At 36.3% G+C, this 26,625-nt stretch overlaps 2 protein-coding genes across 4 annotated transcripts in view; both read right to left on the reverse strand.

Annotated features, from left to right (window-relative positions):
- Positions 1-15,580, reverse strand: part of LOC137017952 (NACHT, LRR and PYD domains-containing protein 3-like) — a 34,244-nt gene extending 18,664 nt beyond the window's left edge. Inside the window, exons 1-3 of one of the 2 annotated variants that reach the window (XM_067382757.1) lie at positions 14,951-15,580; positions 5,884-5,994; positions 597-2,531 (exon numbers count right to left, since the gene is read on the reverse strand). In XM_067382757.1, the coding sequence (XP_067238858.1) occupies positions 597-2,531; positions 5,884-5,994; positions 14,951-15,471 (2,567 nt within the window). In that variant the 5' untranslated portion in view covers positions 15,472-15,580. Of the gene's footprint in view, positions 1-596; positions 2,532-5,883; positions 5,998-14,950 lie in introns of both variants that reach the window. The other variant, XM_067382756.1, reaches the window with a different exon arrangement.
- Positions 15,581-21,339: 5,759 nt separating this feature from the next.
- Positions 21,340-26,393, reverse strand: dhrs7ca (dehydrogenase/reductase (SDR family) member 7Ca). 2 transcript variants are annotated; one of them, XM_067382776.1, is made up of 9 exons: positions 26,284-26,393; positions 25,623-25,670; positions 25,146-25,302; positions 23,744-23,856; positions 23,425-23,635; positions 23,242-23,334; positions 22,802-22,957; positions 22,599-22,681; positions 21,340-21,375 (listed from the first exon to the last, which is right to left on the reverse strand). In XM_067382776.1, the coding sequence occupies exons 2-9, from the start codon at positions 25,641-25,643 to the stop codon at positions 21,367-21,369; spliced, it is 843 nt and encodes a 280-aa protein (XP_067238877.1). In that variant the 5' UTR covers positions 25,644-25,670; positions 26,284-26,393; the 3' UTR covers positions 21,340-21,366. The 2 variants fall into 2 exon arrangements, with proteins under 2 accessions (XP_067238877.1, XP_067238876.1); XM_067382775.1 differs by lacking the exon at positions 21,340-21,375 and having other exon boundaries at positions 22,406-22,681.
- Positions 26,394-26,625: the final 232 nt, after the last annotated feature.

The raw sequence follows: 26,625 nt of genomic DNA on the forward strand, positions 1-26,625 counted from the left end.
CTCTCTGGTCTTTACAGCAGGAAATAGTCAAACGAATAAAATAAAGATGTGACTTAATAAAAAGCCATATTTTATGAACATTATTTGTATGACACTTCAGAAATTCAGTTTCTTTTTTCTTTATACAAAACTTTATTATGTAAAGTCTTATTAGCAGAGTGGCATTAATTTTTTTTAATATGTTTCCTAATAGAAATGATTATTACATAAACTAGTCCAACTGACTAGATCAATATGAACTACCACCGTAGAAATGGACTAGTTTTACTAGTTTCAGCTTACATGCGAATCACTTACTTTGCACATGGGAATCATGTAGTTTTTGAACAGTTCCCATGTGAAATCTGTTATCACATGGAAAACATGGGAATTTCATGTTTTTTTTTCTGTAAGGGTGGATATTTTTAGTACAAATCTATTTTAGTACAAATCAAAGTGCAAATCTATTTCATAAAACTAATATTTGATTGAAAATTAAAACAACATTTAGCAGCAAAAGTTTGTTTTATGCTTTTGAACACAAACCCAGAAAATACTTCAATCACAACTTTTCACATTATGTTCATATTGTAATATTATTAGATCTTCACACTCACATGGCTTTTCTGCAGTTCCTCACAGCAGGTACCAGTCTCCATCTCCCCTCTTTTGATTTGATGTTCTTCATGAAGTCTAATTCATCCATCACTTCCTCTGACATCAGGATCATGTTTGCTAATGTTGAACATTGTGCAAGTGAAAGATTTTTTCTTTTTGTTTTAGAGTTCAAAAATGCCTGCATTTCTTTAACAACAGAACTATCTTTTATCTCAATCAAGCAGTGTGACAGATTCATCCATCTTTCAGGACTGACATTGTTCTTTTGACGTCGTTTGAGGTTGTGGATTATTTTCTTGATGCTCTCTGGGTTGTTCTCTGTGTGAATCAGCAGATCCTGTAAGAGTCTCTGATTGGACTCCAGTGAGATGCCATGAAGGAATCGAAGGAAAAGATCCAGATGTCCAGTTTTACTGTTCAGGGCTTCATTCATTGCTTCCTTCAGAAACACATCCAGAGAAACATTCCCACACTGAGTTCTGGACTTTCCTGTCAGGAACATTTTCAGAACTTCACTGTTTTTGTGTAAATAGCAGAAAAACACATAAAGTGCTGCAAAAAACTCCTGAAAGCTCAGATGTACAAAGCTGTAAACCTTCCTGTGATAAATCACAGATTCCTCCCTAAAGATCTCAGTGCAAATCCCAGAATACACTGAGGCATCAGTGACGTCTATGCCGCTCTCTCTCAGGTCCTCCTCATAGAACATCACATTGCCCTTCATCAGCTGATTAAAAGCCAGTTCAGCAAGTTTCACAATCACGTCTCTGTTGGACTGCAGGAGATTCTCTGAATCTCTCTCTTCATACTTCTGGTTCCTCATATTTATTTGAATGAGGAGGAAGTGTATGTACATTTCAGTCAGAGTTTGAGGGATTTCTGCACTCAGATCTTGTTTCAGGATGTTCTGAAGTACAGTGGCTGAGATCCAGCAGAAGACGGGTATGTGGCACATGATGTGGAGGCTTCTTGCTCTTCTGATGTGTGAGATGATTCTGCTGGCTTGATGCTCATCACTGAGTCTCTTCCTGAAATATTCCTCTTTCTGAGGGTCATTGAATCCCTGAATTTCTGTCACACGGTTGGTGTATTTAGAGGGGATCTGATGGGCTGCTGCTGGTCTGGTGGTGATCCAGATGAGAGCAGAGGGAAGCAGATCTCCTTTCAAGAGGTTTGACATCAACACACCCACTGATGAAGTCTCAGTCACACCAGAAACTTTCTCACCTTCTGAAAAGTTCAGTGTAATTCTGCTTTCATCCAGACCATCAAAGATGAACACAACTGTACACTCATCATACATCTTTGAGTCCAGATCTTTAAGTTCAGGATGAAAGTCCAGAAGAAGTCTGTGAAGACTGTACTGATGATCTTTAATCAAGTTCAGCTCTCTAAATGGAAGCACAAACATGAAATCTACATCCTGATTGGCTTTTCCCTCGGCCCAGTCCAGAATGAACTTCTGCACAGAGACGGTTTTTCCAATTCCAGCGATGCCTTTAGTAAGAACAGTCTTGATTTTGTCTTTCTTCTCTCTGCTCTTCTCCTCATATCCTGGTTCAGGTGAAGGATCAAAGATGTCATTGCAGTTGATTGGAGTGTCTTGGAGTGTCTTGTAGCTTTTCTCCATCTGTAGCACCTCATGTTCTTCATTCACTCCTTCACTCTCTCCCTCTATGATGTACAGCTGTGTGTAAATCCTGTTCAGGAGGGTCTGATGCTCTTGTAGTTTGACTCCCTCAAATATGCTCTCATATCTGTTCTTCATGCTGGTTTTGTGCTGGTCTTTGACTCTCTGCAGATCTTCATGCACTGGTTGGTGAGAATCGAGCTGCTGTGCTGCTTCTGTGTCATGATGACTGATGTGTTTCTGACAGGAGGAGGATGTGCTGGTCTGACAGGACACAAATCTGATCTGATCAGCTCTCTCACCACTAAAAAGACATAAAAAAAACTATTTTATTAAAATAGAGAAAATATTTAAACGTCTTTAATATTATAATATGTTATTTAAAATCATACCAGTATCACCCTGAGAAAGAATTGTTTAAATCTCAGGGGTCAGCCGTTGCGCCGGCAACACCACCTTTTTTTTTCTAACAAGTGTGAAAGAGACTCAGTATTTTGGACATATAAATAAGAGTTATATATTATTAACACGCTGTTAGGGACTCCCACTGTGGGATGTCTTCTTTTATTTGTGTACACTCACAGTAAAAACAAAATGTTGTGCTTTTTGAAAAATAAAGAAAACTAACATGATGCGTGACCAGTCATATCTGAATGAAGTTCATTCTGATACTCCCTCATAAAATGAACTGTAACTTAGAAAATACATCACACAAACATGAGACATATGTCCAAAGAAACATTGAAATTATTCTCTAATTATGAAGTGTTTACTGTAAAATAGCCACTATGTAAAGAACCACATCAATTAAACTTTTATTCACAGTGAAGAAATTTCAGCTTTGCATCACAGAAATATATATATATTTTTTTTAAGTATATAAAATAGAAAACCATTCATTTAAATTGTAATAATATTGCACAATATTGCTGGGTTTTTTTGTATTGTAATATACTGTAAATATATTGTATATATTATATACTGTAAAATATATATTGTAAACACTATAAAACATGTTTTTTTTTGCGCTTTAACATTGTGTTCATGTATTTTGAACATATTCCAGAACTTTTAACAATTTTTTTTTTTGCACTTGCAAAAGTTGACCAGTTGGTGGCAGTGTATTGCATGACACATTAGGGTCCACTGCCACTGTATTGACTAAAAAACATGATGACATCAAGGAGCAATATCATTTTTAAAATATCCAAGTATTGATTTTGTGATTTGAGGAAATTGATTAATCATGTGTGGACATCATGCATCACTGGCGTAATAATCAAGGAACTTTGCTGCCGTTCCATGGCTGCAGCAGTGCAATGATATTACGGAGCGTCTCTCACAAACGTCTCCATGGTTGCAAGGCACGTTCCCTGTGCAAGCAGGGGCTCACGGGCGCTGCGTAATATCATTGCACTGCTGCAGCCATGGAACGGCAGCAAAGTTCCTTGATTATTACGCCTGAATGAGAGTATAGTTCCTAGCCATATCAGCCTATAAAATCACAACTTTTTATTTTCTGTCGGTCTTAGTACACGATGTAACTACAGAAGAGTCAAGTTTTAAATAGGAAAAATATCAAAACTCTTTGGTCATTTTTAAGTGCAATGCTAACGGTCTAATCAGATTCAATGAACTATGCTAAGCTATGCTAAAAGTGGTACCGCCAGAACCGGAGATCGGCTGAATGGATTCGAAAACGGTAAAACTCAACTGTTTAACTCTAGGGGAGTTGGAAAATGAGCCTATTTTCAAAAAAAGTGGAGTGTTCCTTTAAATCTATCGATTCTCTCACAAAACCCTCTTGTATTATCGGATGGAACAGGAAAACACTAATCAACGGATTTAAGACCAATGGGTCCTAGACCAATACCTCCTTTATGTTGAACAATCCGTTTTGACCCGGTCACTTCACTTGTGACTCCAGTTACTGTTTCAATGATTCTATTCTTATAGACTCAATCTCAAATGGACAATCATTGAGAGATTTTTATTTTATACTATATTCAGAATAACACATGCCATGATGTAATTAATAACATGTCTATTCAATGTATTCAATATGTGGGTTTTCTTCAAATGCATTATTGTAATCATTGTTTTATTAGGTCCGGTTAGTAATATGTGTGTAAGAAATGTTTGAGTTCTAATTACAGGATTTATTATTCTCTTTAATTCTGTGTGCATGAAACACTGAAATTCGGTATCAGGGAGATATTAGGAACCTTTATAAAGTTACCGATAAAACAGGATTATGCTCCACGGACATCACATGATGCAATCAATGGACAATAGACAGGGCGTGTCTATTCACTGTAGCAATGTCTCATTGAAGAATCGCATCGGAGGATGGAGTGAATTTTCTCCTTTAAAACTATGCTGTCCAAACAGCTAGTTGTTGAAGAACCGATACTTTGACCATGGCTGAACTTTACATCTAAGCACCACAGCTGCTTTGTCCCATCTAACGGCCATGGCTGATTTTCCATCTAATAGTTGCTGACTATCTTCATCCACGAGGTGCAGCTGATTTCTCACCCAACAGCCGTCACATCCAGAACACTCCATTAACTTCTTGACCAAAGTCTCCAAAGAAGAGAGCTGCTTAAGCCAGACTCTCAAAACAGCGTGTTTCAGCAGCCAACAACTTCCTTCAAAGCTTCCGCGCAACCCTACAAAGGGCTTCCAATGAGAGACGTCACCTCAAAGACAGCCAATCCGAGCCGGGATCCCACTCAACAAGAGTCACGGAACAACCCGATTACCTCAGCTGTCTGAGCAAACGCAGGTACAAGCAAAACTTCTCTCTCTCTTGCTGGAAACTGAAACTCCTTTAAACCGAAAGAATCAGGCCAAAGCTCTGCTTTTGTGATTTTTCTCAGGATACGATTTCAGTTAGTACTACACTTGGGACTTTCTTCATAACTCATATCAACTCTGCGAATGTGTGTGCGAATGTGTGTGCGTATGTGTGTGTGTGTGTGTGTGTGTGTGTTTAGCCTTAGTTTCTTGTAATCATTAGAAGTAGTCAATAAAGCCTTGTTTTGATTTTCACATATACAAGTTTCTTGTGCTGTTTCAAATTACTGCCTCAAACTTAAAGATCAAGATACCTTTTGCTTATAATAATCATAATAAAATATTGTTACTGTTGGCCACAGGATAATATTTTATCCAGAATTGATAAGATACTTTAACCTCAATTTTTCGCTGGACGAATAATTGATGAAGTGTTAAATATTAATTCTGAATCATTTACAGTGGAGTTTGAATCAGTTACAGTTGATTCAATTCTTAATCCCTGTAACTTAATTACCACTCTTTATAATTAATTGAGCTAATAAATAGGTGAAACCCTACACTGTAAACTCAAAATGTGCCTTCATTTATTCAAAATGTGTCTCATTTATATTGTTAACTATATTCTAAATAAACTACCAAAAAAAAAAAAAAAATGCTTTGTACTTTTTTTTTGACTCTAGATTCCTGTCACATAGCCTACCTGACTGAAAGGGCTCATGATGCGGCTCATTATGTGGGTCTTTGTCTTTTGAGGTGTGAATCATAATTTAATTGAAGTAAACTGTGTTTAAAAATGTTCCTAAATTAAATGAAGGATAATTAATTATTTTTTAGGTGTACATGAATATACTTACACAGGGTCAAAGGGCACAGCTTCATTACGGAGATCATTGGGATGATTCATGGGTCTGTTACTCTTCATAAACAAACATCTGGAAACAGGAGATGCTGCTCTCTTTCTCTTCCTGCTGAAAAAAAAAACAAAAAAAACAAAGATATATTTCAGATAATTTATAAAGCCAGAAAAGTATACCACATTTGCCTAATTTCCACGCAGTTGACGTGTTTCTCAACTTTACGTGTTCTCTCATTATTGGCCGGCTCCTGTGTCAGCCTCACACTCATGCCTCGTTTTGCTCACATAAATAGCATTAGGACGTAAACACATAAGCGCTGAACTGCGTTCACTGTGTAGAAGGCTGACAGGGTAGAAAAGAAATTGTTGAATAAAATCATTATTTTTTGTTTTGTATTCTCATCGCTTCACAACATTAAGGTTGAACGACTGTAGTCACATTGACTATTTTAATGATGTCTTTACTACCTTTCTGGACCTTGAATGATGGTATTTACGTTGCTTTCAAAAACTTAATTTGTGTTCCAAAGTGTTATTTTACATTTGATTATTCAATTTATATTTGAATATTATGCCTACTGTTAGAACTACCTGAAAAACTTAACTTGTTCTGTTGTATTTATCTATGCTTGTAATTTGTTTATTTGTTCTTATTTTAATATTAAATGTTCACTGGTCATAATGTTTGAACTTTATTAAACATTAACGGACTTGTCACAGACTACGATGCATTTTTACTCAGCCTTAAGCATTTGGGACTCAAAAAATGTTTTAGAGTGCAACCGAGTCCAGCACTGTCAGTGAAATACACAAGATTGAGAAGTTTGTAAATAATGTAATGTCCTAACTATAAATACATTAAAAATGATAGCATCATATTTATCTTGTTTTGACACAAATGAAAAAGACGCTGTATAAAGATAGAAGTATACTGTGTTCAATGGATCGCACAATTGTTCAGCTGACAAAAAAATCTTTCCAAAAAACTTTCAATAGATAAAACTCCATAAAACAGCTTTGAAAGTTATTTTTTGTCTATGATCTTTATAGACTCTGAATGTCATTAAGACTGTAGTTCTGTCCCTCACAGCCTCATTTTCATCTATGTAACATTCCATATGGTGTCTACTAACCAATGTCTTTAGCCGACCACCATGTCATATAAAACCCCCACACACACCAGTAAAATTGTCCTGATAAATCATTTTCTAATGAGGTAGATTACATTAGATATGTCTGAAAATAGGCTTTCCTATTCAATGAGTGTTATTATTTACATTATTTGCAAATATGCAGACTCTTTAACACTAGCTGAAGTGAAAACTATTTTCACCGGTTGTAACACAATGCAATTTTATAAAGAAATCAGTCATTTTTAAACCGGTACATCTTCAGTAATGAATTTAACTTTAAATTTTAAGTGTGCTACAGAGCTTTGTTATTTTTTTCAACACTGTCTTTATTGATTTTTGATCACCAGAAACAAAGCATACACACATAAAAAAAGAAAAAGGGAAAAAAAAAAAAAATTCAATACAATGGTATCACGTGTTATGATATTATGTTCATTAATATCATAACACGTGATGCATATTAAGCCAGGTTACACAGAAAACAGACTGTTATGATCCATTTCCTACAAAAATTCCATAAAAGGATTCCATACTTTGAAAAACCTTTAACAATATATGTGAGTTTTTCCAAAGCCAATTCCTGTAACCATTGTTTAAAATGAAAGACTCCCTGTGGTGAAAATCAAGTTTTTAATGTTGTTTATATGTCTATGTAGTGGTTTTAATATGCTTTAAGACAGTGGTCACCAACCTTTTTAAGCCCAAGATCCCTGACCTCGACCTTTTTGAAAGACAAGATCTACTTGATAGTAGATACTTTTCGTGGCCAATGTAGATTCTGATTTATTTATTTATTTTTACAAGCAAATTGGCCGATTCTGATACTGGTTGCAGATATTTGTTATTAATATTATTATAATAAGCAAAAATACATAGCCATTTCAAATTGGGAACCACTGCTTTTTGATCACAATCCAAACAAAGAAACTACGCACGTTGCATGAGCAGTTTTTTTGTTTTAATTAGATTTAATTTCTGGATTTAAAGCAGAAACAGAACAGTCTGACTTTATCTTTGTGAAATTGTAATTTTCAATTATGCTACATACACAAAAAAACATGAAACAAAAACGTAAATTCAACAGCAGGTGGCGCTTATGGAGCAGCAGTAATACAGTGTTTCCTTGGTTACTGCTGTAAACAATACTGAAATGCGCTAATAATTAGCTACTATATTCTAAGGTAAGAGGAAAATAAAATGCCATTGCCATCGAAATCTTTCTGAAGACTGATCTCCTTTTAAAGATGCATTCAAATAAGCCCTCACCCAAATTCATTATTTATATTTTCTTCCTATATTTCGAGCATCGTGAACAGTGAGCTGATCTGCCTGCTACAGAATTGTCTCATCTCTGCGTCCGTCTTAAGCGTCTCTGGCCTCTTGTTAACGGCTGTTTACAGACTCAGAAATGATGTGGGCTATTTACCTTTATCTGTCTGTCCCAGTAGCCCCCAAAAATAAAATAAATACAAAAATACAGTACAAAGACTGGAGATACTTCTGTTATTTTCGCGAGCTACTGGAACAGTGATAAAGATCGACCGGTCGATCGCGATCGACGGGTTGGCGACCACTGCCTTAAGACAAACCATGTGCAAATTCATAAGTCAGCACCATTGCTGAGTATTTTATGTTTAAAACTGCAGTAAACCAAAAACCTGCGGTTTGAAATCGGTGGTTTTTGTGACGTCACAGACAACCTTGTAACCAATCACAACAACGTGCCGCCAGGCTTTAGCATATCATTACCTGTGACTGCTCTGAAGCAGGAAAGTCTCGAGAAAAGCCAGGTTATCCCGGTGTTTATATTCTGTTGATATGATAAATTGTGTAGATTTATCAATATAGCGAGTCTACTAAGATGTTATGATGAACTATATGCCTTTCTCCACTGCCGTTCTGAGTTGTTCAAAGCGTTTGTAAGGATACTGATTGTTAGAAGGCAGCTGTCTGACTCTGTCTGAGATGAAGAACAGGAACGGTTTTTGTAACATTAGCAACACATTATTAACTGTTTGATAATGTTGTCAGGCAAAAGGCTAATTATATTAATTCATATTAATGACAGAACCATCGCAATGGCTGTGCCAAGTGTGCGAACACATAGGGGCTCGTCACGTGCTAAGTAAAGTGACAGCTGATTTGAAGTAAAGCCAATAAAGTTCATGTTTGTGTCCTTCGAAATACTTTAATACTATAAAACATAGCTGAAACAATATTGCTCTGAGCGTGTGACCGTGATTCCTAAATCAGAACCGTGATTCCTGTGCATATTCAAACCTTAAACCTCGTATTAATTGTCTGGGTCTGGCCTTTAGGCAGATATTCTGCCATTTATCCTGTTATATTCTCATTTATGTCTTGGCACCAAACCAAATGCTTGTTATTTGTATTTTCCCTGCAGTTAGTGGAGATTAGTTTATAAATCATGGAGATTTGTTTACCACAATTAAGGTGGTTTAAAGTAATTTTTTCTAAAGGGGACAGATCTGGTAAGGATAATGATTCTGTGCTTTATTAATAAAAGTCCTAATTAGAAGATATTTAAAAAAAAAAAAAAAAAAAAAGATTTTAGGTAAATCCAACGTTTGTCTTAAATCCTGAAAACTGAGTATAGTGGAATCTCTCCAAGATGTTTCAAAACATACCACAATAGTATTTTAACAAAAGGATTAGAAGTGGCTTTTTTCAGTTTGAGCAGAGGAGCGGAGTACAAATACAAATTTAGTAGTAAAGGGCCAGTTGTATTCGCCTCAATCCACAACCAAGGGGTAGAATTTTCATTTATAAACCAAAACATTGCTGCTCTAAGTTGAGCTGCCCAGTAATACCACTTATGATTAGGCAACTGCAACCCTCCCCTTTCATATGGCAAATACAAAAGAGAGATCCTCAGCCTAGGACACCAATTTGCCCAGATGAAATTCGTGAAATTCTTCCTCAAATTACTGAAAAAATTATGTTGTGTGGTTAGGGGAATTGATTGAAATAAGTATGAAAATTTTGGGAGAACATTCATTTTTAATACATTGATACATCCGATCTGGTAAGGATGACCATTTATTGATTGATTGAGTGATTAATTTAATTGTATAATTATAATTGCAGGAAACCAAATTGTTTAGGTCTGGGGTAATATTAATACCAAGATATTTAAAACTTTCCTGAACATTTTAAAAGGGGGATTGGATGGGAGGTGTAAGATGTTTTAATTAGGCTCAGTAAAAAAGTGACAGAAGTGCTTAAATTAAATACAAATAATAGAATATCGTCAGCATATAATGCCAGTCTATTTTCAAGACTACCAATTGTAATCTCTGATATATTATTATTTCTTCATACTGAAATACCTAAAGGTTCAATAGCCAATGTAAAAAGGATCGGCGAAAGAGGGCAACTCTGACTAGTAGCTCGATAAAGCAGAAATGGTTTAGAGATTATATTATTAGTTAATATCTCTGCTGTGGGATTTGAATATAAAATTTTAATCCATTTTCTAAAGTAAGGACCAATACCAAAGCAGGAAAGGTTATCAAAAGGACAGGCCCACTTTTTTAACACATATGATGTTTAACACACAACGTATATTATGAAAGGCTTGTCTACCCTTTACAAAGCCATTTTGATCAGGACCAATCAATAATGGTAAAAATGTATTAAGTCTGCTGGCTAAAACTTTAGCAATTATCTTGGTGTCTGAATTCAAAAGACAAAGAGGTCTGTATGAGGCACAGTTTGTAGGATCTTTCCCTGGCTTAAGAATGAAAGTTATAGACCTTATGTAGCCCTGCCCCTTTTCAGCGTTGCGTTCGTTGTCTTTTGGCTTCCGGTTTGGATTTCCACAGCGATATTACATTTATGAATGAACTGCTCATTTTAAAATCTTCCCGACCAACTGACATTTGTTAAGACATCTGCTTTAAACATAACAATGCTCATGATAACATTCATTAACTCTACAACAAGTAAATCCACTTAACCAACTAATTATTCTTCAACAGTGATGCCATAGAAATGTACAGAGCTACCACAAAACGGAAGTTCAAAGACAATTTTATAAAGATGGCGGCGCGCTTGTTTCTCTGGTAAATAAGGTCTATAAGGGCTGAACGGAAGAAAAAGGAAGTTCTTCATTACTGAATGATTCATTAATCATATCAGTTATTAATTTGTTATGAAAAATATTGTAGATGTCTAATAGGCAGACCACCGGGGCCTGGAGCATTAACTCATACAATTAATGGGTGCACTCAAGTCTGCCTCTTAAATTGGTTGATCCAATGTTTTGTGTTGTCACCGTTGTTATTTATTCTGTATACAAATATGTGTCAGAGTAGTTATGACAATAGAACCATCATAAAATATGCAGATGATTCTGTTATTGTTAGTTTGCTTCAGGAGAACGAGATCAGCCATGGCCCAGTTATTGATGATTTTGTACACTGGTGTGAGGAATCTTATCTCCAGCTTAATATATCAAAAACTAAAGATATGCTCATCGATTTTAGGAGGAACAGTCACATGAAAGAAGTTACTTTAATTACAGGTCAGACTATTGAGACTGTGCAATCTTATAAATATCTTGGGACTATTATTGATGCAAATTTGAACTTTGAAGCTAACAGTGTAGCTGTGTGTAAAAAGGGCCACCAGCGTTTATATTGTCTAAGGAAATTAGCACACTTTCATATTGACCGAACGATAATGATCATGTTTTATCATGCTTTTATTGAGTCAGTTTTGTCCTTTTCCTTGGTGGCATGGTTTGGTCATACATCCTTAAAAGCAAGAAATTCTTTAAACCAGATCGTTAAATGGTCTAGTCGGTTGGTTGGTGAGTCACAGTTGTATCCAGCATCCCTGTATACTAGACAGTTACAGAGGATGGCTGCCTCTATTTTAAATGATGACTCTCACCCTTTGCGCAGTGAGTTTCAGCTTCTTCCTTCTGGAAGGAGGTTTTTAGTCCCAAGATGTAGAACAAAGCGGTATAAAAGCAGCTTTATTCCTGCTGTTTTAAAGTATCGGAACCAGCCCTTTATGGACTATTTAATCCAAAATGAGCCACCTTTCCGTATTGAGGTGTTGTTAGACTAAGGGCAATCTTACAAAAATAAATAATAGAATTAAATAATTAGAATAAAAATAAAGATCAGTCCATGTTCGTTTTAAAATATTAAAGAGCCATCAAACTTTAATGCAAAGCATCCAAAAAAAAAAAAAAACAGCTAGGCTACTAGCAAATTAAGTGCGACTTGAGTCCTAGTTGCAGACTCGAGTTTCCATCTCTGGATTCTGGAACATCACTGTACCCCTTTCCCAAGCCACTCTCAGAACTCTGTCTTTGTCAGCATTGAGAAATTTTAGTATTATCGTTTTTGGTCTTGACGATGTGTTACCAACTTCTTTGCCGCTGTTGCGTAAACTGTGTGCATGTTCAATGATCACTGGGACCAGGAAATTGTCCACGCCAAGGACCTGAGGGAGCCAATTTTCCAAAAGCCAATTATTTCCCTCAGCTCCGTTCGGAAGAGCCAGCTTTTGCACTCAGCCATGTCCAAAGAAGAGTCAAGGTCCAAGTTTTTTCAAGTTTGGCAACCCTTCCTTGAAGGCCATTAATGCTGTCTTTGGCATGGCTGATTCGGCTCTCAGCTTCGTTAAGTCTCTTAGTAAAGGTAGAGAAATCCTCTCTAACTTCATTCATCGCTGCCAAAACCTCTTTGTATTGTGACAAAAACTCACTCTTCAGACAGTTTATAGCTGAAAGTATTACACTGTTATCTGGTTGAGTTTCTGCCTCAGAGTTAGCATTGGCACCAAACTGTGCAATATCATCTTCCGAAGTGCAACCTTTGTGGACAACTGTGCCCATATTATCTTTTTTATCAATTTTTCTTTGCGGTCGCGAACACGTGTTGAATGCTTTGCAGAGCAAAGAACAGAAAAGAAACCATAGCTTTAGGTTATCGAATCTACATAAAATATTTTGAAAGGTGGATAATCAGAGAGCATTGAGAAGTGTGACTGCTCAACAACCCAACATAACCAGAAGTTCTTATTAAATTGTTTTAAATTTTACATAATTTTCTTTCTCGAAATGGGATAGTCTATTATTTCATTCCTCTTGGATCTTGACTGACACACACAGGGTCTGAAATTAACAGGATTTTGGCAAAAATGTCCCTAAAGCTAAAGTTATAAGGGCAAAAAAATAGCCCAATAATAATTTCCTTTTTTTTAAAAATATATTATAGAGATAGTTAAAGCTGCAGTCCATAATTTTTTGCCTCTTTGTTGCCATCTCTGTTTGAAACCTACAATTGCAGTTATTTGCAGAATTATCATCTTTAGACTGCAGCAATTAACATTTTGTCAGAACCTCTAATAAATTACATGGGGTTTTTTTCAGTTGTCTATTCAGTGTAATTACTGAGACAAATCAGACACAATTATTTGTTAGTTCACCAATAGTTTTAAGCTCACTCTGGGATTTGACTGTCCCCATCCCCTGAGAAGTTTATTGCACTGAGGAATGTGCTGCCACATTGAGAGCAGAGAAGAGACGCAGGAAATCTGCATTTTCCACACAGAACACAGACGTTACTGCATTAATTTATAGACAGACTATTGCTGTTGTTGTATTGTACCCATTGTTTTTACATGCTTTATGATTTTTAAATGTTATGACCTGCAAGGTAACTTCAATTGTTCATGTTTGGTGTCTATGGGTTCGTATCGAGCAGATTTAAATGCTTGTGTATGCGGTATGTCCATACCTGCACAAGACATAAGTATTACAAGAAGCTTTAATAGTTCTTCTTCAAAGCTCAGCCAGTTTAATCTTACTTGGTCATAAAAGCCCTGACAATGGGGTGTGTGTCACCCGGAAATACAACATTTTCATTGGCCCCCATCATTCCTAAGACGTCGGACTAAAACCAGCGAATGGTGCCACTCCCTCTCTTCTTCCTTGCTTCTGGACGACCGAACAGGTCTCCTTGCGGCCGGCCTCTCTAGGCCCGGCCGCAAGGCTGGTAGGCCCCCGGCCTACAACACCCAGCCATGTGCTCATCACCCAACAGACTGGCAACAACTTCAGACGATAACCTCAAGATATCTCCTCAACCTGCAGATCCGACGCTCCTCAGCCTAAAGGCATCTTGCAAGTATCGTACATTTTAATGCTAAACAGCGATTTAGTATTGATTTTTAAGACTTACCTTAGCTATTGCTAAAAGTAACTGATGAGTCCTTTCCAGAGTGTCTTCGACTTTCCTATAGCTCTAGTAACAGTACCTCTTACGGTTCAACTCTATCATTACTCATTCTGACCTACATATGTGTGTGACCCTTTGTGTATGTTATGTTATGTGTTTGTTAGTTTAGTTATGTGTTTGTGAGTTAGTTAATAAAGATTGTGCACAATACATGTTTGGTTCTTACTCCATCTGCTAATGAATTGCCTCTTAAATGATATAGACCCGAACCCATGCTCTAAGTAGCACGGTGCGATAAGAATCTTATTTTTCCATAACCTGGAAATGAACATTTCTTAGAATTATTAAACAGTAAACACTTAGTGTTCCCTGGACAACAGGTTAATTGATTGTAATATTAAGATTAATGTAGCTATATCCAGTAAATCTGATTAACCGATTTACATATTCATAATGAATCATAATTAATAAATCATATTGAGTTATGAATAATTGTTAATATTTCCCCTTTGAGTTATATTGCTACATCAGAACAGTGGGAGTGTTGTGATCTCTATTTGAAAAAAAAAAAAAGAAAGGAAAAAAAAAATATATATATATATATATATATATATATATATATATATATATATATATATATATATATATATATATATATATATGATTAGGTTTATTCAGAATCGTGCAGCTCTATCAGATAGTAAATAATACTCACACAGGGTCAGAGGTCACAGCAGCTCCATCACTGAATTGAGGTGGCTCAAACATGGAGTGGTTACTCCTCATAGACACATTACTGACTCCTGAAGATGGTCCATTACTGAATTGAGGAGGCTCAAACATGGAGTGGTTACTCCTCATAGACACATTACTGACTCCTGAAGATGGTCCATTACTGAATTGAGGGGGTTCAAACATGGAGTGGTTACTCCTCATAGACACATTACTGACTCCTGAAGATGGTCCATTACTGAATTGAGGGGGTTCAAACATGGAGTGGTTACTCCTCATAGACACATTACTGACTCCTGAAGATGGTCCATTACTGAATTGAGGGGGTTCAAACATGGAGTGGTTACTCCTCATAGACACATTACTGACTCCTGAAGATGGTCCATTACTGAATTGAGGGGGTTCAAACATGGAGTGGTTACTCCTCATAGACACATTACTGACTCCTGAAGATGGTCCATTACTGAATTGAGGGGGTTCAAACATGGAGTGGTTACTCCTCATAGCAAATAACTGAATCCTGGAGATGCTGCTCTGTGAGTGTGAACAGACGCCTCATCCTGTCTCTCCTCAGACACACTCATTTTACAGCCAGTTTTCTGCTTCTCTTCTACAGGCCTGTATGTGGCAAAAACCAAACAAAAAAGAATATTACACTGAATTGACAATTTAATTAAAATGAAACTTTGAATTCTAATTTCATAAACTTTCTGACCTGGACTGTTTGATTTAACAGTTAAAATTAGGCAGCAATGCTTAAATGGTGGGTTATTATTCTTAATGATAAACACAACAACTAGAAAACTCAATCCTTTGCAGGTTCCCTATTAGCACTGGGTTTAAATCTGAAATACTGCAAAAATCCAAAAATCTTCCGCCATCATCAGTCAGCTCCTCACTCTCATGATGAATTAAATTTGACTCCTGCTGCTGATCTGTGCTGCGACTCTCATTTGGCTCACACTGCATTGAGCAGATGTGTTCAGCTTTTATTTGTAGTGTCTGATTTCTAACTGATTTAATTATTTTTATTAATATAAAAAAATCTAAATGACAGTGGGGTGGTGCCGCAGTGAGCAAGTGACGTAACCGGTGTTGCAGCTGAACACCGGTAACAGCGACTATCGCAGCAAGCTAGTGGTTTCAATGGATCACAAAACTCACAGTTCGTATCATTTTAAGGTTAAATCACAGATCAGATCATTTTTCGGATCAGAAAGAACAAAATATTTAGGGGGTGAGGGTATCTTTACTTTCCATTAAGTACTCTGATACCACCGCAAAAACTACTAGTCTAACTAATAAAGTTCAAACATTATTAAAGGCAAGTGAACAATCAAAAAATAAGAACAAATACATGAAATACAAGCATAGATATAAAGCCAAACAAAGTTTCAAATAAAGTGAAGTCTAACTGAAGTATTCATTAAATGTAAATACCACTATGTTCACTGTATAAATTTAATATGTATTAATCTTTGTTGAAGCTGTGTTTTGTAGTTTGATTAACATTAATGACATAATATATACAACAGTAGGTATTTATAGGCCACTGTCACTTTAAGACCGAATTCACAGATCAAAAATAATGATATACAATACATCCTTCTCTTGATCTTTCTTGTAAACACAGTTGGTTATGTCTCAAAAGAACACTTGCCAAGACTGGTATTTTGAACAAATTTTGTATACAGGGTTTGAAATTAACACCCGCCAATGTTTGTTTGAAACTTTAAACCTTGCCAGAAGTTATGAGTATGTTTCCTGTTAGCTAGAATACAGTGTTGTGAACTACTCAACTTATTTTCATGGAATTTAACCATTTTTAATTGAAAAATATGCTGTAATTTACATGATCCATGTCATTCATAACTGAATGTGATGAGACAAGAAACTTTTTATGTTTTTGACATATTGGACATACAAATAAGAGTGAATGTGCATGTTCAAGACAGCTTGTTCTCAGCCTAATATATTTTGCTCTTACTCATTTGTCTATTCATCATTTTGTTTAGTTTATCATTCTTTTTGAATAACTACAGAGCCCCTAAAGGGACATTGTGGTGGCACGGTTTAGGGCACGATTTTGACACAAGAGAAAGTCACCTCCCTGATAAAAATGTCCTGTGGTATTCCATGTGATAAAACATCAACATCAACTTTGATTTCCTCCAAGAAACTTTGCTTTCGTTCGCAAAACTTTTGTGTTCTCTCACAAAGATATAAAATAGTCAATAACTTCACTGCAACATGCTGTACTGCATGGCCGCTGGAGCTACTGGGGCAAGCTGGCGTTTGACTCGGCACTTTTCAAACTAGCGGGGCGGTGCCCCAGCACACGTGATAAGGGATTGAACCATGCTTTGCAGCTCACATCACTTAATTGTGTGTTGAATCAGTATGGCTACTGTTTCTATATTTTTATTGAATGTAAGTGAGCTATGCTTCAGATTGTAACTTTGTCCGCCCCTGTAATGGGTTATATCATTAACAATACTTGCACAGCTAGAAAATCCCTGCTCAGCGCTCTTTCAAAGACATGCATTTATTGCATGGTCAGAGCAAGAGCATAACGTAAAGTGTCTAGAATGGATGTGCACATTTCAGCTGAATGATCAATTTTGCCATCTTTATCTAAACGCTGTTAAACTAAATGTTCAAAGCAAACTGCCGAAATAACCACAGCACTGTAACAAAAGCGTAAAGTTTATGGGCCCTATTTTAACAATCCATGCACATGGTCTTAAGTGCATGGTGCAGGTGTGCTTAGGGCATGTCCGAATTCACTTTTGCTAGTTTAACGACAGAAAAAAATGGTTGGCACGCCAGGCATTATCCAAAAGGGGTTGCCCCTATTCTCCGTGTTTTGGGCGTAACGTGCAACAAACCAATCAGAGTCTCATCTCCCAATCCCTTTAACAGCCAAGTGCGCCAACACCATGGCAGATTGCTATTTACATGGTGGAATGTGCTGCGTGTCCCTGTGTGTAACAAGCAGAGTGTACATGCGTTGTGCACCATAAAATGAGAGAAAATATTATTTTATAACATTATATTCTGTGATAGGCTATGTCAATTAGTGTTGCTTTATAAATATACTTATCATTCTTATGAAAATACCTGAAATGGCTTGAAAAACACATACACCATACATTGTTGCAATCGTGTGTATATTTCCTTCATGTTTCATAAGTCAGAAGAACATTTCTATCTGCTTTATATTCAGCAACAGTGATAGCTGGACAAAGACAGTCCATATAAGGGATTTCTTGTAACCATTTAAAGTATTATTATTTCTATGAGTCTTGAACTTGTTGTGTGAGGGCGCCTCTGGCTACTAGTATGAATTAAACACACATTACATGTATTTTTAGTGCTCCATAATGCTCACACTGCCCTGTTTTTGGGTATAAATTGAAGAAAAAAAAGTTTGTCTATAAAAATTTAAGGTAAACATATGAGAATTTTTCTCCAAATGAGCACACCTTTGGATCATAAGCCCTGAGGGTACTATGTTAGATAGCTCTAATGAGAAGTGTACAGGAGGTTTTCTTGTCTTAGTGGATGCATAAGAGGCTAATTTAAGACATGCACTCCAATTTTGCATAAGAAATGATTGTCACTATATTTACAACAAAATAGAGATTAAAAAAATGACATTTCTAATGATGTAGGCTACAGTATGTCAAGATAAAAGAAAAAAAAAAAAGACTTATTGCTAAAAACATAGAAAGGAGTAAACTTATAAATTAGCATTAACTAAAGCTTTAAAAGATATCCATTAATTATTTTTTCAAACCAAGTTCTGTAGTATGGCCAGTATGAGAGCAGTGATGTGTGAACTGAATTTGGTGACAGTACAGCATGTTACAGTGAAGTTATTTAATATTTTTCATAATAAAAAATATGCAAAAATACATTTTTCCATATTTTGTTGTACTATACCCATCAAAAGATCAGTCATGAGCGAACTGAATTTGGTGACACTACAGTGTGTAAACTTGAAATTATTGACTATTTTTGAAGTAACGCTTTTCGGGTTTTGCACAGCAGTCATCCGCTTGCGCTTAGAGATCAATGTATTTTGTCCAGGGAGGAGGAAGTCCCTTTTTTGAACCAGATTAGGTTGTAGCTCGTTGCTTACATTTCTACGATTGAAAAGAGGTGTTATTTGTGTTAAACAACGTTTACCTCACGGGTTATTGATACTATGTTGCCAGCTTTACCGAGCTTATCCACTTCTTTCACTTTTCGTTGTGTCAACACCGTGTCTTGAAGTATAAGCACTGAACATATTTCATTATACTCAAGTCCAAGTTCAAAATAAATCTCTATGAACCGCTCCATTGTTAATGTACGGAGATGTCTGAACCACTGCCAGCGGGACAGTAAACAGGAAGTGTTTCTCGTGGAAAGTAGAAGTCTCTTGGAGGAACGCAAAAGCTTTGAAAAATAGTTTTTCCTCCTAATATTTTCCCCACCACTATATCCCTTTAGAGGCTCTGTAGGTAACAGAACAGTAAGCTACAATCAGGAATAAAATCTGTGTAAGTTTATCCATTCATGAGTGTTACAGTTTCCACCGTGAAGTCACGATCAGCTTTAGCGTGTTTGTTCGACGTTTAGACGGAAATGCTCAATATATAGATAGATGTTGACATTACATTGATTTTTATTAATAATGCTATTTATATTATAGCTATGAAATGTTTTAACAAACTTACCGTAACACGAGAAGCCATTTCTGATCTTGAATTCTCTGTAATGGCGTCTATTCTGATTTGGCTACTTTCGGTTTCGCTCTCTGAAGCAGTCAGGAACATCAAGCCCCGCCCCAAACTGGACTGAACGTGATGACGTTTGGCCCGGTGCTCTCTACGTAGCTACTTCAACTGCACTAGACTAGAGTCACATTAAAATGAAAATAAAGAAATTAGTACTTTTAGTACATTTCAGGAGTACAAAAATAAAAGAATTTCACTTTTTAAACTGACAGATAAATTGACATTGGATGAATTATTAGTGCACTGTGGGACCCTAAGCTATGATATGTAGCCTATGCATTTCTTAAATTAACCATGGTTTTATTATAGTAGATGTTTGTGAAATATTCATGCAGTAAAATGTTAATTGGAATTATGTTTTTGTTTAAATATCAAACAATGTTCAGTCAATAAGATACAAAAAAAAAATTATTTTATTCAGCAAGGCCAGTAAATTAAATGGTATAAATATGGCATTAAAGGCATTTTATAATGTTACAAAAGCTCTATATTTCAAATAAATGCTGAACTTTTGAACTTTATTTTATCAAATAATCCCAATTCCTACAAAAAATATAAGCAGCAAAAACTTTTCAACATTGATAATAAAACAAACAATTATTAATAACTGATCATCAAATCATCATATTAGAATGATTTCTGAAGGTAGTGTGAAACTGAAGACTGGAGTAGTGATAAAATTCAGCTTTGATCACAGGAATAAATTACATTTTTATAATATATTCACATAGACAAGTTTTTGTAAGAATAATTTTTACTGTATTATTAATTATTCCAAACATCTGACTGGTAATGTAAATAATAAAATAATAATTTTTTGCCAGTTGCTAGTGTGTTCCAGGTTGTTGCTAGCTCTTTGTCAAGGTGATGATACACGGGGCAACTTTTTGAGCAACTTTTTGTTGCTGGGCAATATTACCAGGTGACACACAGGGCCCACGACCGATCTAAAGTATCCAGAGAGAAATTTGTGGCCCATTCTCAATGGGAAAGTGCCCAAGCATCATTGCTCAAAACGTGTATCATCACCTTTAAAGTGTTTTGTTAGCGAATTGTTAGGACGTTCCTGAGTGATTAGGGGTTTCTGGGTGGTTGCTAGGCTGTTGCTAAGCAGTAGAGTGGCCACTTTGATGACTGATGTATCTATGTTAACACTCAAAAATCATGAGCTAAACCTTGTTAAAACAGAAATAACACTTTTCAAGCGTAGTAACATAGACAATGAGCTACAACCTCATATTCCTCTCTGCCCAAAAAAAGACGACATGATGATGAAATAAATCACTGAGGTAGAATCTTTTAATTCTGCCTTTATTTATCTTCAATATGAGCCTGGTATCCAAGATGTGGATTTTCATCCACATATTTTCTAATGTACCAACAGGATATCCTCGCTTTCAGATTTTCTTCAACAACGAAGTCAAGAGCCGTCTGAAGAAGAACAGAAGTTCATCATTGAGTTACAGGAAACATCAAAACTTGAGGAAGTTGAAAAGCGGTTTCACCTTTGCCAGCTGTGCAGCTACCCCTTTACCCCTGTGTGATTGAGGGACCTCAGTAGACATCAACTCCACCTGCTGATCATGTCTGATAGTGTACTTCAGTACTGCACTACTCACTGCCCCTGATTCACATGACAAGGAGATTATTGTTATTAGAGACATAAAATCACACAGGAGTCGAGGCTGTCTCGTAACCTAGAGTGCTGCCTACCTAGTGGACATCACTGTGAATCAGCTGTTTTGATGGTCAGGATCCTGTCTAAACTTGTGATGGGCACTTTCAAAAACACTGCTTCATAAAGCTCAGCCCATATGAACCACTGAACAAGTGTCTATGGGTTCTGATCAGTTTTATACATGTGTAGACGTTAGTATAATAAAAAAGGAATAATAGTAGTTAGTCTCTTATTGGCCTGTTTAGCTAAGCCATCCATGGAACAAACAATACAACTGATAAAAGAACAAATATTATACATACAGACATTTGATATTTAATCTTAGATTAGTTAATAGCATTTGATAGATTTTACTTCTCAATAAAACATTTACAATGGGTTTTTAAGCATGTTTGGCCTGTTTTTTTTTTTTTTTTTTTGCATTTACACTGTTCTGACCAACAGGGGTCACCAGCGAGTGGTGTTTCGAAAGCTTCGAAACAGTGAAACATTTTGCGAAGCAACTGGTTCAATTGATTCGAAGCTTTGAAAGCTTTGTTTCTCCCAGATCCAAACAGCAGCTCACTGGGTTTGAGACAGAATAAAGAAACGTTATTTTCTCTTACCGTCGCAGTCAAGAGTGATTGTGAAACGCTGATTCTGTCTATCGTGCATCACATTCAGTCTCGAGAAGTCACTACATCTACAACATTTGCGGAGTCGTTGACTGTTCATATATTTTTGAGTGAACCGAAACATGCAGTTTCGAGACAGGAGGTATCGCGCCATGATGTGACGTCTCCAAACAGTGTGTAACAACAACAGCAGAGGGCGCTGTAATTATGTTTATTCCTCTCACACATCGGACCACCAACGAGATATAAACGTGTTTTAATATTATATTTGAATGTTAAATACACTAAATGAATAAAATAAACTTGATTTTAGTTGGTCTATAGATAGATAGATCAGACTCAAACAATGGTGTTCAGAGGAATTTATGAATAATTTATTCTTTTCTAATTTGTACATTTGTACATTCTGTACGTTTATAATATTGTCCTTCAGTCGTCAGACATATTCACAGCTGCAGTGTTTCTGACTCCTGCGGCCATGATGGCGAAGAACAAGTTTGGGAAGAGAGATCTGACATAGAGAGCTGCTTTAGGGATGGAGCGAGCCATTAAAACCTCCTTCTTCTTGCTACTCAGAGTCTTCAGGAGCTCGGTGGCCATCTCTTCAGGTTTCACACCAAGGGACATCGGTCTGAAGTCTGCGGTGTCCAAGCAGAAGGTCCAGGGGAATATAGTGGACAATACAAACAAATTTACTTGGTGTTATGAACTACAAACTGTGATCTTTGCATTATGAACCAACAAGGCCGCTTACTCACGTGTCCATGTGGATTTTGCTGTGGCCTGGTCCTTTGAGTTTGTGCTGGGAGTTTTTATGAAGGTGTGGTTGACTGTGCTGACGGTTATCCCATATTCCTGAACCTCAGCCCGCAGACACTCAAAGAAAGCCTGAACGGCATGCTTGGAGGCAGCATCTGAACAATGCATAACATTTTATATTGACAAATATATATTCAACATATTCATTGATTTATTACTGCCGCTGATTAATTGTATAAACAGTAAAGGAATAGTTTATACAAAAGTAAAACTCATGTAATTTCAAACCTGCTGTTGTGCTTTCTTTTAGCTGGAAAAGAGCTGCATGAACATTCTTCAAACTTTCTGCTTATGTGTCCCATTCAGAAAATAGCAGGATACAGGTTTGTAATGACATTAAGGTGAGTAAATGAAAACCCTAACTCCCTTTAAAACTCACAGGTGGCTCGGAAAGGCACCGTCAGTTTCCCCTGAATGCTGTTGACTAGAAGAATGTGACCTGTTCTTCTGGAGATCAGCGAAGGAAGAACACCTGTGACCGTGAATAAAATAAGTTTAAAATGACACAACTGAGAGTTATTGTTGACAGCTGTGGCACTCGGTGTTGAAGTTAACATTTTACCCTTAACCAGTGAGACGGGCCCAAAGTAGTTGACGTCCATGACAATCCTGTCCATCTTGAGGGACAGACTCTGTACAGGAGCTTTCACCTTCATGCTGCTGTTGAAGATGAGGACATCCAGACATCCGTAACACTCCAGGATCTCAGAGATGATCTCAGGAACACTCTCCATATTACTGAAGTCCAGCTCCACCAGTTTGGGTGGAAACGTCTAAGCAGTAAAGTCACCCCACATATTACAACCACAGTCTTAATAAAAACATTGCTGAATGTTTCAGACGATGTTCGTTCATATTGTTAATGGTAATTCTGCACTCACAAGTGTTGGATCTGATTCACTCATCAGCCGCTCAGAAAGAGTCTCCAACTTTTCCCAGTTATTTCCACAAAGGATCAGTCTGGCTCCACCAGTATGGAAGAGTTTTGCACACTCTAAAATGACCACAATGTAAAAAACACAGTTCAACCAACAAATAAGCAGTTCATCTGCACACATATATCATTTATTTAGCACATTATTTTTAGAAGAGACCAGTCTGTCATTCAGTACATGTTCATGTCCTCATTATTTATGTCTCAATATATCGAACTAAATAAATCAAAAAAATTTTGAGATAAAGTTATAAATCATATGAGTTTTCAATTATCGCATGGTGTTAATATTAAATTGTGTCACTACTTCGGTTTGAGTTGATGTTGATGCAATTTTTTTTACCTTGCTATTTTTGTTTTAATTGCTAATTAATGTATACATTTTTCTTATAAACAACCAATTTCACTCCTGTTATTCTTTGTCAGGGTTGGAGTCTGTTTCTGTTTCATTTTAGTTCATTTCTGTTTGGCCAAATCCGATTATTTGTGTATCTGATTGGAATCTGATCTAAAATGATTGACTGTTCAAATTGTGTATTTCAACCGATTTGTGTGTCCATGACACTTTCATTTAATGGAACGTCACATTGATTTCTATGGCACTGACGTTGTGTTGTTAGGCACACGCCAACAGTGTTGGGGAAACGCATTACAAATAACGTAATCAGTATGAGCAAAACTGCTCAGAGTGCAGATAGAACCTTATAATTCCAATGGGATGATTTATATTGTTTCTTCTCATTGTCATTTTCTTCTCGTCGGGTACTTTGCAACAACACAACCTTTTTTCTTCAGTGACTTTCAGCATGTTTTCTATAACAACGTCTGATGTTTACATTTTACATGGCATGAGAAAGTGATTTCCAGAAATGTGATTTGAATAGGATTTCAAATTATATGAATGTAGCTTGAAGCTTTTTTTTTTGCTGTTTACACTTGCTAAATCTGATCGGATTTCAAACAGATATGCACAAAAAGATGATTTGGACTGACATTCTCAACCCTGTCACCCTATCCCTTCCTCCAGATTCACCAGCATTCCTGATTCTTCCCCCCAACACCAGGAGCTGCCTACTGGGAGGGAGGAGTAATATCAAAGTCTGTTTCTGCTTCCTTTTGGTGTGTTAGTCTCCTTTCCATGTTTGCCTCAATGAGCAATGGCTAACTTTAGCTCTCTATTTTTATCTTGTTAATTTTCTTGCCAAGCTTTAATTGGTAAAGTTAAGATCATATTTCTATATTTACGTATTTCTGGTTTAACCTTTTATAGAAATACTTCCTTAAATTACAATAGAGGCACATTCGTACTGCATGACAGGAATGATCCAGTTGTTCTGAAAAAGCAGCACCATTTCCAAGTGTTGACAGTGAATCCGTAATGAGCACCACTTTGTTCCTCACAGTTGTCTTGGCTAAATGCCTGAGCATCAGACTGTAGAGATAAAAGACACCAGCTGCGACCACCACCACTGAGAGCAAAACCCAAACTGAGGTCACATCCAGCCTCTGAAAGACACGTTAAAACAATGCAAATACAATATTATTGTTTACAGGAATAATTCCATCAAAATAAAAAAAAAGTTTTAACATTTTCTCATTCTAATGTTATTCCAAACCAGTATGACTTTCTTGTATATAATATAGTGTTGATGGCATGCTTCGAAGAATGTTCTAATTGAATTTTATTGCAACCAGTGTCTCAAAAGGTCAAAAAACACCATCAATAGTCTATTTGACTTTTATTCTGATTTTGGTGTTCAACAGAAGAAAGAAAGTCATTCAGGTTTGACTCTTTAAAAACATTTTAAAGAAACATAATTTCTCACCATAATATCACTTACACCCATGGTTGTGGTGTTTCAATTACGTTAGACCTTAAATAACAGAAAAAGAATATACATTAATATGAATCAAAGCCATTTATAAAGTCATGGATTGACTTTTTTTAATCAATTTTATATCAAACACGGTTTTCTCTGAATCTTATAGACAAACATGACTATAACAGGACAGAATATGAAACCTGATTATAATTGAATATACTGCATTTCATCTTTGTTGATAAGTAATGTAATAATGATTCAGCCCAGTTATATTATATTTTTGACTTAAAATAAGAGAACTTTATTTAGATGTTACAAAAAAGCATGTGTCTAGATATTTGTTACAGTCTAGCTATACATTATATCAAACAATACCAGAAACAAAGTCAGAAAATGAAACTCTCTAAAGTCTATAATGGCTTCATGGGAGCTCTGTGTTCAAACCATGTTGAGAAAAGCTCTAAATATATTCCAGCCTAGAATTAGCCAAGAATTCCCAACCTACATTTGGATCACTGCAGGACTGACTAAGAAACAAACAAGCAAAAAATCAATACAAATAATTTTTGGTCATTAAACAACACTGAAGTAACATGTTTTAAACACAGAACATCAAATCAACACAACTAGACGGAGCTCATATGTATTGTTGTTCATCACTTACCACAAACACGAGTCTGTAAGCACCTCTGATGTAAACGTGTTTTTAGGATTAGGAATCAGTCTCTGCTATAGTGTCTCTGCTCACTTACACAGCTCTGCACAACACACACACACACACACACACACACACACACACACACACACACACACACACACACACACACACGAATACTGCAGGGTTTGAGTGCTTTTAATAGCTCACAGCTGAAGCTGTCGTATGTTGTATATAGAAGCATGGGAAACTGTTGTTGAGTTTCTAGAAGTACAGCTTTATATGGGTCTTTGAACTGGGACTGAGGTTTGATTATTTTTTAGGGAAAATACTCTTCCCCAGATAAGTGAT

Source organism: Chanodichthys erythropterus, chromosome 3, assembly GCF_024489055.1.
Source record: "Chanodichthys erythropterus isolate Z2021 chromosome 3, ASM2448905v1, whole genome shotgun sequence".
In the NCBI taxonomy this organism is placed as follows: Eukaryota; Metazoa; Chordata; class Actinopteri; order Cypriniformes; family Xenocyprididae; genus Chanodichthys; species Chanodichthys erythropterus.

Coding starts and splice junctions, on each gene's coding strand:
- dhrs7ca (XM_067382775.1), bottom strand. CDS start 25,643: ATGGGTGTAAGTGATATTATG. Junction 23,636..23,743: donor GTGAATCAGATCCAACACTT/GTGAGTGCAGAA, acceptor TTTACTGCTTAG/ACGTTTCCACCCAAACTGGT. Junction 23,335..23,424: donor GCCCGTCTCACTGGTTAAGG/GTAAAATGTTAA, acceptor TCACGGTCACAG/GTGTTCTTCCTTCGCTGATC.